Source organism: Canis lupus, chromosome 24 (genome assembly GCF_003254725.2).
Source record: "Canis lupus dingo isolate Sandy chromosome 24, ASM325472v2, whole genome shotgun sequence".
Taxonomy (NCBI): Eukaryota; Metazoa; Chordata; class Mammalia; order Carnivora; family Canidae; genus Canis; species Canis lupus.
The window spans coordinates 35,910,985-35,932,433 of NC_064266.1; the positions used below are offsets into that span (position 1 = coordinate 35,910,985).

The 21,449-nt window shown below is 40.6% G+C and overlaps 1 protein-coding gene across 14 annotated transcripts in view; it reads right to left on the bottom strand.

Moving 5' to 3' along the window:
- STAU1 (staufen double-stranded RNA binding protein 1) overlaps positions 1–21,092 on the bottom strand; it is a 54,359-nt gene extending 33,267 nt beyond the window's left edge. For 2 of the 14 annotated variants that reach the window (XM_049100223.1, XM_049100222.1), the window contains exons 1-4: positions 20,822–21,091; positions 10,443–10,513; positions 3,023–3,311; positions 1,112–1,236 (exon numbers count right to left, since the gene is read on the bottom strand). In XM_049100223.1, coding sequence (XP_048956180.1) covers positions 1,112–1,236; positions 3,023–3,227 — 330 coding nt within the window. In that variant the 5' untranslated portion in view covers positions 3,228–3,311; positions 10,443–10,513; positions 20,822–21,091. Of the gene's footprint in view, positions 1–1,111; positions 1,237–3,022; positions 3,312–7,870; positions 8,006–10,442; positions 10,514–19,155; positions 19,270–20,821 lie in introns of those variants that run through there. The other 12 variants (XM_025470358.3, XM_025470360.3, XM_025470357.3 and 9 more) reach the window with 12 other exon arrangements.
- Between the last annotated feature and the right edge of the window lie 357 nt (positions 21,093–21,449).

Here is a 21,449-nt window from a genome sequence, read left to right on the forward strand (position 1 = left end):
GCTACCATTTCTGAAGGACTTATTAACTGCCAGGCATTGTGCTCCACACTTTAATACATAGTCTCTCGTTTAATTCTCACAGTAGACCTACTTGGGTAGGTATTATCCCCATTTTACAGATGAGGAGACTAAGGTTCAAAAAAGTAGTAGTTTACCCAAGGTCACATAGCTAGAAGAAACTGAGATTTAAACCCAGATCTGTCTGACACCAAAGGCGACTCACCTAACTACACTATGGTGCCTATTTAGGATTGCCGCTGATGTTACTTTTAGTCAAATGAAAAGAAACTTGTTATCATTCAAGGTTTGAGGTTTGCATGTCAAGAAAAATGAGGCATAAAGAGACCAATAACTCATCCTTAATTATATTCTCTTTACTGCAAAGCTAGGATCGGAAATAGAGGCCCAATTCCTTTTCTCTGATACCATACCCTCTCTCACACTGCAGCTGCAAAGATAAAGCCAGATATGCACACATTTAAGTTCCAAGATTTACATTAGTACAGATATCAAGCAAGCTTCAAAGACTGAATTCCTGAATAACAAATAGTAAACATTTAAATTACAGTCAGTCTTCCATTCTCTAAGATATGGGGAAAGACAAGGATAAGTGAAATCAGAGACAATCCAAAGGACTCACTTTGAGACTAATTTCTACCTCTCATCTTCAAACCTTTTACCTGGATTGCTAACAAGTGGCAAAATGGATTTCCTGTTCCCCTCTCCCTGCCCAGTCTAAGGTACACATGCAAGGAAGCAGGAAAGGAGCCAGAGCAGGCTGTAGCCAGGAGGCCCAGAGCCTGGAAAACTCACAGGAAATCATTCACAGGTGCTTGGGAATTGTCTCTATTCAGAATCCTAAAGACAATCACACACTAACTGGAGTTTTAAAAGCCACATATCCCAAAAAGAAGCATGTCTTTTCTTTGACCCATTCTGCAAGGATGAAGAGAAGCGAATTGCCAAAATCTCTACTTTTGCATCTCTTGAAGATAGCCTCAGTGACTGGAAAGCATGTATTCTGCATCACAGCACCACTTGGAACAGCATAAAAAGACAGAAAACATTCCTGGTGGGTTATAAATGCACAAGCAGTATGGACAATATTTACCTTACAGTGAGCTGGACCTTGCTCACGCAAAAGCTTATACTCAGGCTGAATCTTGTTGAAACGGGCTAACTCATTCACAAGACACATTGGGGTTTTCTCTTTGGGGTGTGCCATGCTAGAAGGAACTGAAAAATAACGTAAGAGCAATGAAGTCAACCAGCAGTATATAGGACTGCTGCTCTCCCGGGGACATGAAAAAAGAGGGAAAGCAGAAGGTCTAAGGATTCAGAGCAGCAGTGATGCACAACTGCAAACCACATGGTGGCGCCTGCTTGAAGACACAGCTGGGGTCTTCTCTGAACCGGCTGAAGCCAGGGAACCTAGGAAAGTGTGTCTTCCCAAGAGAGAGAACCGAGGCCAGGGGGAATAACTAAACCATGGCAGCAAGCAAGATTTGAAATCAGATGAAGCACTGTTATTATAACCAACCACGGGAATTACACAGAGGTCTTGTGAGCACAGACACACTGGTTACCACAACAGCTGTCAGCCGGACCCTGTCGGTTATTGCACAAAACTCAACGTGCCAATGCCATTTCTCAAACAACGACTGTCAGTTTCCCACATGGCTAACTTCTCGTTCCAGGGGCACCCCTAGTCTTATCTCCAGAGGCTGCCATCCTCAGATCTTATCTACTTCTGAGAATTATACAAGTAAAATAAAACAGCCTTGGAGGCGGGAGTTTTACAAGTCAGTAGGATGTGGATGTAAGAGCACATTAGAAGAAAAAAGCAGTAAATCCCAGAGGACTGAAACAGTCTGTGACATTTCCTTTGAAGATGGTCTCCAATGGCAAATTTGGGGAAAACTGAATCCTGAATCTATTGGGTACGATGACAAGTCAAGATTGCTCTCCGGTGAGCCAGTCCAAGGAAGCCTAGAGGTAGTGTGACAGATGTTGTGCAGCTGAGAGAGGGACGAGCCAACACTCTAAGACAGATTTATAAAGTGAAGGAAATGAGAAATGAAGGAGGAAATGCAAGGGAAACTGTCAGGCACAAGGGGTTGAAAGAATTTGTTAGAAGGTGACTCTGCTATGGAGACACCCATGCTGGCACCCCATTTAATTGGTTTTGCCACTTTGGGGAAAGGTTGGAAAGCAGAATATTGTTTTCAGAATTGTTTATTTTTCAGGTGTTTCAAATCTTTTCTCATCAATGAGCAGATTTATTTATAAATTTTTAAAAACATAATCTCTAAACCCAACGTGGGCCTTGAACTTATAACCCCAATATCAAGGGTCACATGTTATTCAGACTGAGCTGGCCAGGTGCTCCATCAATGAGCACACTTAGTTCATTTTTATTTTCCTAACAGATTTAAATGCTTCTAAACTTATTTCCTCTTCAAAAATCTCTGCTTCTTTGGTTCAATTTTTAATTGGTCCTCACTATGACTTCTAAACTACGTCTGGAATCTCAAACTTACTTGTTCAAAATAAAAATTAACAAATGCCAATGCACTCTCTTGCTTTCCAGTGAATCTGGCTGCTCCCTTGCTTGGGATATAATCTTTATACACATCTAAAACAGGGGCTTTCACATACAAAGATTGTCAGTTCTGGGAAATAATTTTAAAAGCAGAATTTTCCCATACAACAAAACATATCCAGAGTGGTATTTACTGTTCAATCCTTTCTGTTGGCCACCATTTTTTAATAAGTTTGGTTTTATAGTTTAGTTTACAATTCCCTTTCTTACACTTTGAAATGGTCTGTCAACTCAGGCCTCCGTCAACCCAGTATACAACCAAGTGTTTTACATCTGGAACAAAGAAGTGTGGGTGTTAATACTTTCTTCTGCTTCTGGAAGGTAATGTGAGAGCTCCCTACATCTGCAATCTACTTATCAGATCAAAAAACAGGCTAAGAAAACATTTGAAAAAGAAGACACTCGGATTCATACGCTTACCTGCAGCTGCACTGGTGGGTGTAATAGATGCAGAGGGTAAAGCAGAGTTTTGAATAGGTCTACCTGCATTTTCAGAGGGCAGAGAGCTAGTAGTAGAAGGAATACTCATCAAAGGCTGTGAGAGGAGAGACTGGTTCTTGTTCAGTATTTGGCTCCCTGAGAGAGCAGCAGATGGGTTCTGAACTTGCACTTGAACTTGAGACATGGTCACTTTCAACAAAAGTGAACAACTGCAGGTAAACAGCTTTCAGTGCAGGTTAATTCAGTGCTATGAAGTCTAAAGTTCTACCTAAAAGTTGTAAGGGAAAGAAAATAAAAAGGTAAATTATAGAGGAGATATGTAATTGCCAATATTCAGTCAAAATTGGTGTCACCTACTCAAGAATGAAAATAGTCCCACTGAGCTTGTAGCTATGCTGATGTATTAGAAGTGTGTTCCCCTCGGTACACAGTGAAGTTCCTGGCCTTGTGACTTTCTGACAGTGCTTTTAAATGACTTGCAATACCCATATGCTCTGCATGTTTATTTTATAAAGAGCACCAGTAGGGTTTAATGACATTCATTGTTGAAAATTAAGAATTACAAACTACAGCCTGTATTCAAAATGTCTAATTAAAAAAATGTGGGGGAAAAAAAGGAAAAAAAAAACTAAAAAAAAAAAAAAAAAAAAAAGGTACGGAGAGGCTTTCCATACTATATGGGATACGGTAAAGATTTCTGGTCTCAAAATTATCAGAAGGTGAAAGCACACTTGGTTCCTAAGACCATTAGTGTGTGAATGTACACACTGCTTCCACTGAAGGGCCACGTGCTCAGGCTGGCACCCTTACAGTTTTCCTTTAAGCTGACTGAAGAAAGACAGGAATTTCTTACTTCTACTGTTTCTTTTTCCTTATGACAATAAAAGATCTTTTTCCTATGAGGTTTGAGATGGTCTCATTAGTTACAGACCCCAAATAAAACTTGCATCTACACCAACATGCAAGATCCTGAGAAATTATTTGAATAGTAAAGAACATTCTATAATGTTTGTATGATTAAAAGCAAAGGTGGAAAAGATGAAAAAGAGAGGAACAGATTTCAGACTAGCAATTTCACTAGTGTGGATGGGAGTGGAACCCAGGAAGCAGAGGAAATGGTCTACTTCACCTTCTAAGTTCCAAAGGCATTATTTCTGAATACATTTAAATTTCTTCATAAGTCAAAGGTAAGGACTGTTCTGCTTACAGTCATGGACACCATTCAAATAGATGAATGTATTTAAGCGAGCCAAAAGTACCCCCAAATAACCAGTAACAACAACGAGTAGAAAAGCTAACCAAAACAGAAACCAGCAAATAAATCAGAATTTCTATTACAAAGTAATGGTTACTTTAGTTTTTTTTAAAGTCTCAAAATAATTTTTAATTAAAGCTGGACCTTTGGAAAGAGATGAACAATCAGAGCAATTAGGTAACTTGAGGAATTCGGGCACATTCTCTCTTGATGAGAGCAAAAAGAACTGTAAAACTAAAAAGAACCCCAACACCTCAGGTCAAACATGACTTTGGATATAGAGACAGAAGCATCATCTTATTCACCAAAGTCGTCCATAATGCAGTTATTCCTTGTTTACTTTTTGGAGTCAGAACAAAGGAACAGAGGAGATCCAGTAAAGACTAGACAACTCTTGGGGCACGTGGGTGGCTCAGTGGTTAAGCGTCTGTCTGCCTTTGGTTTAGGTCATGATCCGAGGGTCCTGGGATTGAGTCCTGTATTGGGCTCCCCACAGGGAGCTTGCTTCTCCCTCTGCCTGTGTCTCTCTCTCATTCTGTGTCTCTCATGAATAAATAAAATTTTTAAAATAATCTTTAAAAAAAAAAAAAAAAAAAGACTAGATAACTCTCCTGGCACACAAGTTGCCAATATCCAAGAAACAAGTCCAGAACCATCCAGAAATCAGCTAGGACTTTGTTTCATCGTTTTGATTTCCTTCACCTGCCAAAAGAGAAGATTTCTCTCTCAAAGCCCCCCAAACCCTTTTCCCTTCTTCCCCCTCTCTTTCTAAACTCTGTCTTGAGGGCATTTTTCTACCAAAAAAAAAAATTTTTTTTTCACTTATACTATACTCACAACTTCATACTACCAACCACTAGTCACAAGTCAAAAAACAATTCAAAAACAAAGTGCTCCAGAGCCTACCTGCATCCAAGAAACAGCAACCTAATTCTGTCCTGTGTTGCTCTGAGAGTATGAGGCTGAATGAATGGACTAAATTTAGAAAGGGTGGGGTCCAAAGAGACCTTTTTTGGCTAATGCTGCCTACAGCAGGCCCACAGCCAGCATCTCCAGTCACAGACATAAATACACAGATTTTCTAGAAGTTGAAAAAGGGAACAAATGGCCTTTAAGACTGCCCCATAAATGTTACCTTAAGTTCACTTGGAGTTGTGTCTATGTAACAACTGGTTAAAACAAGTAGTCCAAACTGCAAATAAAAATTTTCTAAAATCCTAAGAAGTCTGGATACTTTTACAAATTTCTAATTTCCACCATGACCAATACTAAAATTGGACAAACAGTACTCATTAGCACATAAACACTTCTATGTGTCTTCAAGCTTGGAAAGAGAATCTAATGCAATGGTTCTAAAGAAGGGACAATTCAGTTCTCCAAAGATATCTTACAATATCTGGATACATTATTTGGCTGTTGCAATAGAAGGACTGAGGACTTACTTGTATCTAGTGGACAGAGGGGCCAAGGATGCTGTTTGGAGTACAAGAGTACACTAACCCACAAAATAAAATCTCACTAATTTAATAAGTAGTTTATATTCTTAGGAACAGAAAATCCCCTTTTCATCTCAAAATGCTAAAAAATTAAGGCTAATATTTTACCCAAACAGATGCTCCTCTCCCAAACAGGAGCCAGGCAGCTAACATAGATAAATGGGGTAAAATATATTATTTACCCACATTAACTAGAACAACAAATAAAGCATTTCACTACTGCTATTTATAGAATTCACAGCAGCATTCAGGGGAATCACGGAATTCTGGAGATCCTACTTCTGTACAAATTTAGCACCTGTCGCTCAACGGTACTATTCTGTCCTAAAGATTAAATCCTTACATTAAAACTTGTCTTTTCTTTTGAGCCTATCTCTAAGGATTACTTTCCACCAAATAAATTAGGGACTCCGAAGAGCTTAAAGTGATTTGTCAGGCTTCCTATATAAGAACAATGTTTTATACACAGTAAAATTAGGTTGAAAACTGAAAACAGGGATCCCTGGGTGGCGCAGCGGTTTGGCGCCTGCCTTTGGCCCAGGGCGCGATCCTGGAGACCCGGGATTGAATCCCACGTCGGGCTCCCGGTGCATGGAGCCTGCTTCTCCCTCTGCCTGTGTCTCTGCCTCTCTCTCTCTCTCTCTCTCTCTCTGTGACTACCATAAATAAATAGAAATTAAAAAAAAAAAAAAAAGAAAAGAAAACTGAAAACACACAGATTCCAGCTTTCCTCGGCGCTGGAAGCACCTTTTACTGTTAAGCCTGTGTTGTGCTACTATTTTCCTGCCTCCTGGCTCCAGCACAGACGAGGCCCTTAATCTTCTGGTTTCTCTTAGAAGAGCTTAGACACCAACTCAGGAAAACACGTTCATTTTATTCTCAAACCCTTATTATGTAGCATATATAAGCACTAGAACACAGGGAGTGGCAACAGGATAGAGTTACGAATACCTTTTTTTTTTTTTTTTTAAGACTCATAATTCCAAGTCCCAAGTTTGGCTTGGTGACACAAAAATCTCATAAAAATAAAGAGTCTCACCTTGGCTAGCAGCTTCTGTTTAACAAGTGTCACTTTTAAAAAAAAAAAAAGAATTTATTTATTTATTCATGAGAGACAGGCAGAAACACAGACAGAAGGAGAAGCAGGCTCCATGCAGGGAGCCTAATATGGGACTTGATCCTGGGACTCCGGGATCACACCCTGAGCTGAAGGCAGACGCTCAACTACTGAGCCATCCAGGCGTCCCGTGTCACGTATTCTTTAATGGGCTGTGGGAAGGGGAATGTGGGCACATGAACTCTACAAAAGCATTTTTTTTAAAAGTATTTTCCATGCCCAGCATGGAGCCCAATGTGGGGCTCAAATTCATGACCCTGAGATCTAGACCTGAGCTGAAATCAAGAGTTGGATGTTTAACTGACCAAGCCACCTGGGCACCCCTAAACATTTTTTTAAATTATACATAATATGTTAAAAAGTGATCAGGCACAGGGGCCTCTGGGTGACCGTTGGATGAGCATCTGACTCTTGATTTCAGCTTAGGTTGTGATCTCAGGATCGTCAGATGGAGTCGTCTTTGCACTGGGCATGGAGCTTGCTTGGGATTCTCCCTCTCCCCGCTAGCATGCCCCCTCTCTCTTTCCAAAAAAGAAAAAAAAAAAAAGTGATGAGGCACAAATGCAAATTCTTTACTCAGCAGTGATCTACCAAGACTAGGCCATAATGAGTGCACCATCTGAGTGAATTGTTTAATATACAAGAAGGCAAATCCTTCTAGAAATAGCTTACAGAACTATCTGCAAGAGTGCTTAGTCTTACTCACTTTCAACTAAGACTGTTAAATCACTGTTAATATGAAACAACTACTTCAGCAATTACAGAAAAACATCCCTTTTAATATTTAATTTAATTAGAGTAATACATGACTTATAATGAAATAGCTATAGTATTGTGTTCAATACATCATTCCCCTTTGCAATAAGTGACGTTTCCAAACAAGATGTGTTCGGAAGAGAGAGAAGAGAGAAGAGAAGAGGAGAGAGGAGAGAAGAGAAGAGAAGAAAAAAAGAAATCACCTCAATTCTGGATGTGCTTTTAGCCATAAACATTTTACCAAAAGTCTCTCCCTTCAAAGTCCTCCATAAAATCTTATGTAGTATGGGTACACAGACACAAGAGTACTCCAGTCCCTTGCCACCATAAAGCATTAGCTGTATGAACAAAAATTTTTGGACAGTATATTCATTCAATATTGGACAAAAATTTATTAAACATTTACTACATGTAAACCCTTATACGGCAAATTGTACATTCTCAAGTGTCAGAAAAAACCGATTTGTTAAATTTTTCCTCAAAGACACAAAAAGAGATCTTTAAGCAACCAACTGTAAATCTATTAATCTTGTTCTCTTTAGGTTTTGAGAGGCTCCACCCTCAGAGAAACTCTGTCAGCAACAATTAAAAAGTTAAGGAATAAACTACTTTCCTACAATAGCCTTGAAATACACCTAAAATGCCCACATCATTCCTTTACATCCAACAGTTATTTCTAAGATCCTTTTTGGACACATCTCTCCAGCTGCAATGTGGTTTTTATGTTTTCTCCAAATAAACTCACCCCACCCCCACAACTACCATGACACCTCCCTACCTTCTCGTCCCCTACCAGCATCCACCATCCAGGCTCTGATCCCAGAATACCAATTCATTGACTCCAAACATTATCCAAACACCTGTAGGCAGGGCAGCCACAAATACACAAACATGGCAATCACTATATTCCTACCTATACTCCTACTCAACCATTTCTAAATAACAAAGGCAATGTTAAGCAAATAATATCCAACAGCCAGCCATATACCAAATTACTCAATAATAAAAAGATTCTTTAAAAGAAATATGACCAAACTACTTAAGACAGAGGGAAAAACAAAACAAAAAGACCACTATGTACTTGACGGTCAAAAGTAAGACAGGACAAGTAGCCCTGAGGAGGCACAATCACTTGCAAGACAATAAAATCAGCCAAAAATAATGCCTGGAAACAACCCAGGCTGTTCAAGATCTTTGCGTCCAAGTGACTGAATGTGGCCCCTGTCTCACACTTGGCTGGGTGCCAAGTGGGCAATGGAGGATTTTCTTTCCACACAAATGTAACCACTGGGTGGTCCATTTAAAGAAACACTTCATAAAAGAGAATTCATTCTTAATTGTTCATCCTGGAAAAACCATCATACCAAACTAAACACTAAAGTGAGAAAAACTTTACCTCTGTAGCCTAACGAGCTGCAAACCTCACTTTCTTTTCTAGCTTTGAAACCTCATCAAGCTCCCTACTTCCATTCCCTAGGAGGAGCTCTTAAAAATAACTAAAGTCAAACATACTATTTTTTTACAAACATGGAAATGTTTTTAATATCTAAACTTATAAAAACATAGACAAATGTCTTAAACCAACCAAAATGAATAACTATTCATGATCTGCTGGAGATTTTTCAGAGTAGTACTGTGTGACCTATTCTTAAATAAGAAGGGGCTTAGTTCAACATAACAGTTAACTGGCTTTTTCTTTCAGAAAAGGGAAATTGTATTCTGTAACTATGTGCCATTTACCTAGAAACTCGACTGCATTTACCATCATCTTCATGCAAAACAGACCAGAGCCAAGACCCAGTTTCTAAGAAACCAGCCTTGCTGCTAAGTAGCAACCAATAATGTTAAATCAGATCAAACTTCTGAGTTGTGGCTTTCAGTTCTACTCCCAAATTAAGATAGCAATTATCCATCCAACTCTTGGCAACCCACTGTCCCATGCCTCAGTTTCCCCAGAACACTTTCTAACAGGAAATTCGGTAGCTGTAGCAATTGGAACTAAAATAATGAAGAAATCCTGAAGCATGGTAACAGTTCAGTCCTTTGAAAAGAAAAGCATTAAATAAACGGAGTGTAAATCCATTCACTGAGCCTGGTACAACTCCTCTGATTTCCTTATGCTTCAATTTCCTCATTCCCAAAGAAAGTTGGGTTTGACTTGTCCACTAATCACTACCAGTGATATGTTATGATTCTATACTTCCAGATCTAAGAGGTTAAGGGCTAAAATACAAGGCAGTATTAACAGATGCGGTATATTTTGCAGTGCCTTGATATAAAACTGTAAAATCCTCAACTCTTCCAAAGTTTTTGGCCTAGATGATCACAAGCAACCAGCAGTAAATGGAACTTAATTCACAGCCCTATCTCATGACAGAAAACAATGTTGGATACTCTCCACAAGTTTGAAAACCAAACCATTTTACATAAATAACCTGAGAAATCAAAGACAATCTACAAAAGCTGCTATGAACAGGATGCTTACCAACCAAGTTATGTCTAATGACAACTTTAGTGGCCAATTTTCACGTCTCGACATTTAAAGTACATGGCAGTGCTGGCTAAAGGGTTTCACATTCTTGCCAACAATCTTCCCTGCAGTTACTTTCTAATTAAATCTCAAGAGTAAAAAGAAATTCAGACTGCATACAATTTCTTCTGTTTCTCTAACATTACAGCCAGAAGTAAAAGTCATTTTCCATAAGATCATTCAAAAATTCAAAAATATTACAGGTTATCAACAGGCCTGAAATTACACAGTCAAATTATGTGTACCTTAAAAAGAGGTGCTCCAGGAGTAATGCTGTTTTGGTTCAGTTCTAAGAGGTTATGTGGTTAGGAAACTCCTAGAAAATAAGAAACAATAATAATTTACTAGAGGAGATCATTTCTGAAAACAAAGACATATATTGCTCAAGTTTGGGGGGAAACCTAAAATCCACAAGTAGATGAAAGCATGATTTCACGGCTTGAAGCAGCACACTGTAGAATCCACAAAAGACACAACTGCCTGCAAACTGGGTAGAGTACTTTGTGGAGACATGACAATAAGAGAGTGGTGAATATCTCGAAACTAATTTTAAAGAAAGAAACTGGGCATTATATACCGTCTGATCACACAAGCTTAGTTTTTAAACTCATGAGGTCCCCCCCCCACTTTTCACTACCAGCTAAATATTTTATTCATAAATGCCCTTACCATATACTTGGTCATGAAAATACAACTGCACGGGAAAATTCACAAAAACACACTTTGTACAAAAACATTCTTATATTAAATTCCAAAATACAAAAAGTGCATTATCACTAATAAATCCAAACCATAATCATTCTTTAGAACTGGATATCAGGTGATATAAGAGTTTCATTCTCAGACTCTCAGATCAGATTTATCTAGAAGTATCTTCTTTTTTAAAAGGTAGTACAAGTGATCCTTGAACAACACAGGGGTTGGGATGCCAACTCCCCACTCTACACAGTCAAAAATCCACGTATAACTTTTCACTCCCCAAAGACTTAATCACCTATAGCTTAACTGTTAACCAGAAGCCTTACCCATAACATTAAGATGATTAACACATGTTTTATGTTATATGTATCATATACAGTATTTGTCCAATAGAGCTAAAGAAGCTAAAGATGAACAAAGTCATAAAGAGAAAATACATATACAATACTGTTCTGTATTTATTTTAAAAATCCGCACATAAATGGACACATGCAGTTCAAACCCATGTGGTTCACAGGTCAACTGTAGTTAGTAACAAAGACAATTCCTTACCTTGAGATACCCTTTGCATTTTTACAACATAAAGGAATTTCACTCATTTCAATTTCTCACTGCTACTGTGACTTAACAAAGGATAAAAGTAGCTGTTCACTATCAAAATAATTTCGGAAATAGGGATCCCTGGGTGGCGCAGCGGTTTAGCGCCTGCCTTTGGCCGAGGGCGCGATCCTGGAGACCTGGGATCGAACCCCGCGTCGGGCTCCCGGTGCATGGAGCCTGCTTCTCCCTCTGCCTATGTCTCTGTCTCTCTCTCTCTCTCTCTCTCTGTGACTATCATAAATAAATAAAAATTAAAAAAAGAATAATTTCGGAAATAAAATAAACTGATTTGTTTTACAGTATTTTAAACAATTCAAGTTCTTTTTGCAAATAGTATGCTATACTAATAACTTTCCAATCTAGAGGCCTGCAGCTCCATAACCTCACCCATTCACAATACTAGCAGGAGTGGAAACTGGAAAAAGCCTCTGAGCAGCCCTTACAAATCTCTAAGACCACCTAGGAAAGCCCATGTCTTCTACTCTTAGGGGTGCCCCTCAATTTAAGCCCATCTGTGAGGAACAATTATGGTAGGTTTGGGTATTTAAGTTTTTTCAGCCCAACCCAGAAGTTTAAAAAATTAGAAATACATAAATAAATAAGAATGGGAAAAGGGAGCTGCTAGAGTCAGACAATGACAACAGTAAGAACAACCGCCAACAACTTTACAGCAGAGGAAAAAGGAGGGGGTGGGGGGAGAAATACAGCAGCTTGCAACCATCTGGATTTCAGACATCTTCACACAAGACAAGGATAGCTGACACTCTATACATTCACACTCCTGTGAGCAAACTCAGTTTTTGAAATCCCCTAACTACTTTCAAATGATGATCCGAAACCATCATGATTATGACCAGTGTAGCTACATGGCACTTACTTTCTCCAAGCAGTGTTAGAGAAGAGAAACTGGGGGTTAAGCCCAACTCCCTTACTTTCCCACTCAAGAAAACATACTAGAATGCAAAAGAGTGAATTACATTCACTGCTTTATTCACTCAACAAATAATTACTGAACACCTACTATCTGCAGGCAGTATTCTAGGCACTGGAGAGAAGGAAGTGCACAAATAAGATACAGTCCCATGAATTGTGGAATTCATGTTTATACAAGAGTAACTTTGAACCTGACACAAATTTAAAGAAATAATTCACAGTGGCATTTTAATTCATAATAACAAATCATTTATAATACACATTATCTCGCAACTAAAGACATGTAAGGACAAAAAGACCCTTTGGCTGTAAGATGCTGATTTAGGGTAAGGGCAAAGAGAACAGGGCTGTGCGGATATGACTGAGGAGTCTTGGCTAGAGATGTGAGTTTGGGTCCCAACTATGGTGTTGAGTTGAATAATAAATGCATCATTTAATATGTTAAGAGGCTTCGGGGATCCCTGGGTGGCTCAGCAGTTTAGCGCCTGCCTTTGGCCCAGGGTGCAATCCTGGAGTCCCGGGATAGAGTCCTGTGCCGGGCTCCCAGTGTGGGGCCTGCTTCTCCCTCTGCCTTTATCTCTGCCTCTCTGTGTCTATCATGAATGAATGAATGAATGAATAAATAAATCTTTAAAAAAGAGGCTTCAACCTTTTAATATATTAAATGAGGTGACCACCATCAATTTCATATGATTAATAAAATAATAACTGTGTACTGCTTGGGTGGATTAACTTGTAATAGAGGTGAAATGCCTATAAAGTATGATACTCCATACCAAAGTTAGCTGTCAAATATCGCTTTCTTAGGATATATTATAACTGATACTTGTTCAAAACATGCTATTTAAGAAAGAAAAAAACCCTGCAAAATTAGAAAGAACTTTATAAAAAAAACTTATTCTTTTTTTATGTTTGGTGCCTAAATAAGTAAATTCTTTTAACAGGGAAATCAGTACCCAGCAATAGTCATATCCTAAATGTTCCAGACTGTAAAGGTTCCGTATACTACAAATAAAAAGGGAATTATTTACCTAACTCTATTTCTATTTAACTGTCATCTAGGTGAAGGGTCATAGAGCTTCAATGAGCACAGGTTGGTTAAATTGTGCAACAAAGAACATAAGCCTCTAAGCATAATCAGACTTATCATTACATATAAATTATCTTCTTTCTAAAAGAGGAAAGGACTGCCTAGCATTTTGTACAAAGTCACAATGGCATCAGCAGACAATGGCCTTGTTTGTATCAGGGTGGAATCTGCAAGAGTAGAAAATTCATGCCTCAGTTAATTTTAATCTATAGAAAGCATGGACTTCAAAAAGCAAAACCGTGAGAGAATCAGACAAGATCTAGTTAGATCGAAAAGCTTGTGCCTGAGGGGAGCCAATATAGACAACTTAAGAAGCAGCATGTGCTCACTTCATCCCCAGACAAGACACATTTCCAACACCTTTTCGTGATTAATGAGATACACGTATGTCATTACAGGCTACATGGTCACCTCAGTTGAGGTTATAAAACAGAACGGAAACACACACCATCTCATGAAAACCTCAAATCTAACAGGCAGGTTTAATTTCATTGATCTGCCTTTTAAAACTAGCCATTAAGAGAGGACTACTGCCTGGGTGGAGAACTAAAGAGGCTTCCTATGCAGATCATTGATTCAAAGAAAGTAAAAAAGAAACTGTTAAGGAGGCAGTTCAATACTAAACAGAAAGTTACATGAAATATTCCCAATACCATCAGCAAGGAAAGGGATGTTAGGGCTGGAAAGCAAAGAGGGAAACAATCACCAAGGCCTATAAAGTTAATTGGAAGTTTAGTTAATGCATATCCAGTAGGAACATTATAATTCTGGGATCCCTGGATCCCGCAGCAGTTTGGTTTTTTTTTGTTTTTTGTTTTTTTGTTTTTGGCGCAGCAGTTTGGCGCCTGCCTTTGGCCCAGGTCGCGATCCTGGAGACCCGGGATGGAATCCCACATCGGGCTCCCGGTGCATGGAGCCTGCTTCTCCCTCTGCCTGTGTCTCTGCCTCTCTCCCTCTCTCTGACTATCATAAATAAATAAAAATTAAAATAAAAAAAAGGAATATTATAATTCTAAAGAAACTAATGTTCTTAGCAACAACCTTGTCTATAGTTCATAAGTCATTTTTAACGAACTTCATGAAGGATTATAGCAATAATTTAGAGGAGAGCCTCCTACAATACACAGGTTAATGAAACCTCCTCTTCTTCCCCATTTACTTCTAAGTAGTTCCCTGCACCCCACAAACCTTTGAATCAACTTACAAGTTTTAGTTTAATGTGACTGTAGCAATCTATCACAACAAACAAAAGTAAACTATAAGTCCATTTCAAGGGAATGATGAATAGAGTTCATTTTAAAAACTGAGTATTACTGAAACAGACTTTTTTCAAATTGGTCTGAAGTTCTAGTGAACAAAAATCATCCTAGCTATGATGAAGCACTGGTGAAACACAAGAAAACTACTGTCCTAAACAAAAAGCACCCGAACATAATTAGAGATGAAGTGTGGTTCAGTGAAAACAGCTGAAGACCTCACTCCAGTTACCTGGCCTCCCAGACAGGCCTCAGTATCTGCAGCTACTAGAACTGATGTCCGCAAAGACGTTTTCAAGTATCAGAAATACAACATAAATCATCTACTTCAACTTTTAGCACCAAGGAAGAGCTCGATGAACAGCAGCTTTTATATTATTAGATAAATTCAATCTGACCGTTCAGATCCCTTTCCTGCATCAAATAACCCTCACCCTGTAATCCTAACCTACCTACCACATGGTTAAGAGCTCAATAAATAGTAGCAAGTATTATTATCCAGCAAATTTACTAATCCTGTCCTCAGCCACATAAACATCTATAAATATAAACTTATAGCTACACACCACTTGTAAAAAACATTTTAAATGGGAACAGAGAACATGCTGACTAAAATCAACCCACTCACTGCACAACCAATTCTAAAACTACATCAAATATAGAGACAATCTAATGAACAATCCTTTTTATTTAGGCAAAGACCTCAGGGCACTTAAATTTTTTTAGACTTTGTAGTCTGGTTTAACAAAAACCTTCCAGAACAATTATGACCTGTGTATCATATTATAATAAAATAGCCTGGTTTGCTCCCATTACTGTTATAAACTCACAAAGTCATCACACTTCTCCCCCAAATTAGATTACAGATTAAACAGAAGCAGATGGGCTACAAATTTAATATTCAGAAGACTAATTTTTAATCGAAAGCAAATACTTTCTTGGATAGATTTTCCTACTTTTTTTGCTTTCAGTAAATATACTTTGAAGGGGCCCCCTGAATATACTCCTTCAACAAATAAACAAACTTGTATAATTCCAGAAAATATAACTAAGTCTGCAGAGAATTTGTTTCTACCTGCTCTTATCTGGTGACATAGATCACTTTTACATCAACCTTATTCCCTACTATGGGAATGTACATATTTAAAAAATTAAGCTCTTTGCAATAATTTGCTCATTTTACCATTTTTTTAATAATAAATAATTTTCTTTGGTAAGGTTTTCTAGTTCAGAGCATTAAATTGTCAGCAAAACAGATATCCAAACCAACCACCTAGCGTTATTTGTTAAGATCAACGTAGCTATATATTTGTAATCCTATTATCTCCTTAGTATGTGAGAACAAAGGATTTGGCCAACATTATTCAAGCTTTGTAATACTTGACTAATACATAAGCACACCTTGGTGCAAAAAATTCATTAAACATTTCTTTAAAAAAAGCAAAAAGTTCTGGAGCCTAAGCAAATCTGAAACAAAAATTATCAAAACCCTTGGCTTTTAAAGATCCAGAGACACCTTACAGGGCTGCCTCAATTTAAAATTAAAATTCACTGTGGTGGCTATGTGTGCTCAAGTATTTAGTGTGCTGATGCTGCAATTTATTTTGAAATGTACTAAAAAATAAAATGAATTAATGAATTCAAAGAGACAGACAAATGGAACAGACATGATAAAACAAGTGTGGTAAAATGTCAATGGCAGAAAACAGGTGGTAGATATAGAGGCATACGCTAACATTCTTTAGGCTTTGTTATATATTTAAAAATTTTCATAATAAAACGTCAGGCAAAAATAAGGATAGCAAATAACATGTCTTCTCAGAGTTCAATCTCTAACTCATAAATTACACTTCTTGGAACAGCATAATGCTAAACCTTGATTTTAATGAGGTTTTATTTAAGGAAAAGCTCATGCCGAAAACTATACCAGAAGCATGTTAGCCACAAAGATCTGTCACCAAAAGTTTATAATTTAAAACAACCTGTTATAGGTTTAGCGTGAAGCAAAAGGTCTAGTGTGAAACAAAATCTGCCATAAAATTCTCTAAACATTTCTGAACGCTGCAGAATTCCATTCCAAGAGAAAGAAAGCAACCTCAAAAGTTCTCATTTAAAGGGGAAGAATTGGGCAGCCCGGGTGGCTCAGCGGTTTGGCGCCTGCCTTCAGCCCAGGGCCTAATCCTGGAGACCGGGATCCAGTCCCACATCAGGCTCCCTGCATGGAGTCTGCTTAAGAAGCACTTCCTCTGCCTGTGTCTCTTGCTTCTCTCTCTGTGTCTCTTGTGCATAAATAAATGAAATCTTTAAAAAAATAAAGGGGAAGAATTTACATTTCCCTGAACTGAGCAATTCTGTGTCACAAAGTATGACAGTGAGTAAGATGATCCAGTGTGGAGGCTCATAAAAACAAGGTCCCTGGAATTGACTTATGACATCCAACAAAAAGATGCCTTTTTCATAAAAGTTTCTTTTTTATGCTGGTGAATTTCACTTTCACTCCATCCAGCAAAAGGGCAAGAGAGAGAAAGTTGCCTTGCAAGCTGAGAGCCACTCTGTGCCTCCTATATGAAATATCGTCATTGTCTTACTAAGGGGAGACTGGATGAAGCAGCACAGTATAGGCCAACATTTAAAGATTACACTCAGAATAATGTTAATGGGTTAGACTTCAGAAATGAGGGGGAAAAGTTCTATGAGTCATACTCATTTCTAAACTTAAAATAATCTGTATATAAATGGGTTTTCTGGTTGAATCTTAAAAGAGAGCAATTTAGTCTGAACAAACTGTATTTATGGAAATAATTCCAAATACTTAAAAGTTTTACTTTAAGCCTCCTGGGAAGCACTAAGCATTTTTTTTATTTAAATAAAGTACATTTTGTGCCCTTTCTTAGATACCCGATTAGTTTTTTTTTTTCCAGAGTTAATTTTAAGAGGTATGCATATCCCTTTCAATCTCCCAGATTGTAATAACTAAAACATAACACACATTTTCACTACCTCTGAACAAGCTCAAAAATAAACCTACGTAACTGAAATTACAATTACCTAAAAGCAAACTGCAATTGTCTAAAGCTGTGAAAAGTCCATGACCAGAAATTTGAAAATTAAGTAATAATGACAAACATAATATTCCTGTCAACTTCGATTCTAGGAGAAATCTCTTTTCAGACAAGAAAGAAAAACAAGAGCATCTAGCCTATGAAATTCATTCACTTATTAAAAATAATCCTACAACAGAGTTTTGAAATCAAATTACCTTTTGCTTAATTCTTAACCTAAGGTGACACCAGCATATTTACACAACTACTGTAAAGAAACTTTGAAAGTTTCATTATGAATTATTAACTGTAGTTTACCTTTGACAAAAAGTTATTCCCCATTATAAGTGGTTTAACAGGTAGGTCTCCACCAAAACAGGTTTATAGATATCTGTTTTGTTTTTGTTTTTTTTTATTCCTTTTCAATTATAACCACTGATAGCTTAAGATCTGTTGCGTTTGTACACAAAAAAGCAAAGCAATATTTTGGACATGACTTTGAGAGGGATAAGCACTGAACCAAGAGCTAATTTGGCCACTCATTTTTTTTTCTCCTGTATAGTAATCATGTGTGAACAGAGATGAGAAGCCCAATAAACAAAATGAGAACTAAGATTCCACTAAAGTAAATTTTGTGACAGATTAACAGTCTGGAGCAATCTTGTAAAATTATATGATGTTCAGGATTTGTTTCAAAATTACCCAGTTTGGGGGAGGAAGTACTACATGAAACAAGATGACCTTGGCTACAAGTTAATCATTGTCAGAGCTAAGTGACCAATACATGGGGGTTCTCTACAGTTATCCAATTTTTAAATGTTTTCCGTAATAGTTTTTTTTTTTAAAGGTTATCGACTGCAATATTAAAGCATTATTTCCCCAACACTACAATTTTTGACGTAGCAGAAGACATATTTGTCATACAGCTATTTCTCGGTGTTTTTGAAGAGTCATCCAAAGTTTTTTAAACTAGAAATTGACAGTAAGACTCCTGTCAGAAAGTTACAGGAAAACGTCAAAAAACAGGAGAGGCCGCTTTACATGCTGAGAGACAGGTATACATCAAAACGGCTTTAAATTCAGCAAAGAAATTTACTACCTAAAACAGCCCTACAATACAGGAGGTACATTCCGTTGAGCAAACACACACACACACACACACACACACACACACAACTTTCTTGTAAATGTGAACGTCCACCAGTTGCCCACGAGTTGAGTGGAGTTGCCTTTTTCCCTAAGGAAAGGTGCACACAACCAAGTAGAAGAATGAAAAGAAACTCAGTAGCTTCAAATAAAGTTGCTGTTTAAAAAAAAAAAAAAAAGAAAGAAATCCCACCTGTCACCAGGAGGACCGGAACTGCTCAACTCCACCATCCAACTGTATTTTTAGTTTTTACCTCAGCAAGCAGCAATGTAATTTATATTTGGTAAGCACACTGATTTCCTGAAAGGCCAAGATCAATCAAAAAAAAACCGGATTAACTCTCTCTCTCTCCGCCACCCACTCCACAATGAAAGCTACAAGCAGAAGGGGAAGAGTGACCTTAAAAACGTCCCCACAGCCAGGGAACAGAGGCAGAACCGACTGAAGCACACATCCTCGCCGGAACAGAAGAAAACTTCCACATAAGCAACACTGCGACACGGAGGTGGGGCCAGGGCTTTAAAAGCAAAGTCGGCCCCACGGGGACGGACGGAATGAAAAGCAAAGCTGCGGTGAAGAAGAAGAAAAAAAGAAAGAAAGAAAGAAAGAAAGAAAGAAAGAAAGAAAGAAAGAAAGAAAGAAAGAAAGAAAGAAAGAAAGAAAGAAAGAAAAAGAAAAAAAGAAAAAAAAGAAAAAAGAAAAGAAAAAAAAAGTTAGAAGTTAGAGACGTAGCGCAAGGAAAGACCAGACTCCTGTACCTCTGCCAGCTTCACCCACCGCCCCCTCCAGAACCTGACACGCGGGGCGAGCGCTCCAGAAAGGCTTCAACTCCAGGCAGGCGGCTGCCAGCAACTTTCCCAGAAATGAAATGACAACAAGAAGCCGGATGATGGCAGGGAGGGGAGGGAAAAAGATCAACAAACAAACAAACAAACAAATAAATAAAACAAAAGCAAACAAACAAAATGGACAGGTTGCTCATACTGAGGGAGCTGGCGGAAATCTCGTAGCTGGCTCAGCGGAGGAGATGCAAATAACAGCATCTTTACCGACTGCCTCCTTACACGGTGTCCCAATTAAACGTACGCCCCTCTCACATGTTAACAACCCAAAAAACAAAGCCCCGGCGCTGGCGACGTTTCCGCCTCAAAGGCAACCCGGACGGGCGCAGGTAGGTCAACTCCCAGCCCACTTTGCCCCCGTAGGTCCATACCTTAATATCACGCTAATAAATCATGCAGGCGGCTCGCTGGGGCGCGCTGTGGGTCTGGCACTCTGATAAGCGCCTCACACGCCCCGTTTCACGGAACCCTAACAGCCCCAAGAGGCAGCAGCCGCGTTAGCCCCTTTCCCCGACCTACACACACAAAGAGTTGAAGGGACTTGCCGGAGAGAGTGGCGCGGGGACTGGCACCCGAGCGAGGCACCTGGGCCGCGCTCGGAGGCACCGCGCCCCGGACCCGGCGGGGGGCACGGCGCGCTCGGGGTCTCGGGGTCTCGGGGTCCCGGGGACTCGGAGCAGGCCCCCGCCCGCCGCCCCTGGAACAACTTCGGCGTCCCCGCGCGCGAGGAGGAATCGCCAAAGGCGGCGTGGCACCTGTTTCTGGCCCCAGCAAGGGGTGGGGGAGCGGGGGCTGCCGGGCTGCAGGCCGCGGGGCGCCCCGAGGCGGGGGAGCGGGGGGGGGGGCGCGCGAGGACCCGCCTCCTCCGGGAAGGCCCCGCGGGCGGGACGGAGGCCCGGGCACGAAGGCCGGGCGCGCGGGCCCGCCGAGGCCTAGGCCCCACCCGCCGCCCCCCTCCCCGCGGCCGCGGCGCCCGCGCGGGCCCCGCCAGGCCCGGCCCGGCCCGGCCGCCTCACCTGGCTGCTGCCCCGAGCTCGTCCCCCGGCCGGCGGTCCTGGGCGGCGGCGGCGGCGGCGGCTGCGGCGGCTGCGGCGGCGGCGGGGGCGGCGAAGAGGGGAAGGAGGAAGGAAGAAGGGAGAAGAGGAAGGGAACGGCGGAGGGAAGAGGCGGAGTGGCCGCGGAGGAGGCGGGCGCCGCCGGGCCGGGGGTCAGAGGAAGGGGGAGCCGAGCCAGACGCGGCGGCCGCCGGCGCAAACGCTGAAGAGCCGCTCCGGCGCCCGCAGCCCCGCAGGAAGTGACGGGGGAGGGGCCTGCGCCCGCCCCCGGCCCCCGCCCGCCTCCATGCCCGGCCCCACCCCCACCCGCGGCCCGAACCACAAGTCCCGGCGGGCGCTGCGAGGGCGCCTGCTCTCGCAAGGCACTCCGGGAGCCGTGGCGGGATGGGGCCTGGTCGGTCCTGGGTCTCGGCGGCCCGCCCTGGCCCCCGGGGCCAGCTGGGAGTTGTAGTTCTGCTGGGAGTTGAGGGCTCCCCACTGGACGCGCAACGAGGCTGGGCCGGCCTTCTTAACTCCGCCCGCCCCCCCCCGCCCCCATCGTCCTTCGCGTTTTCTACGCTGTCCTTCCTTTTCTCCCGCCTCCGGTCCT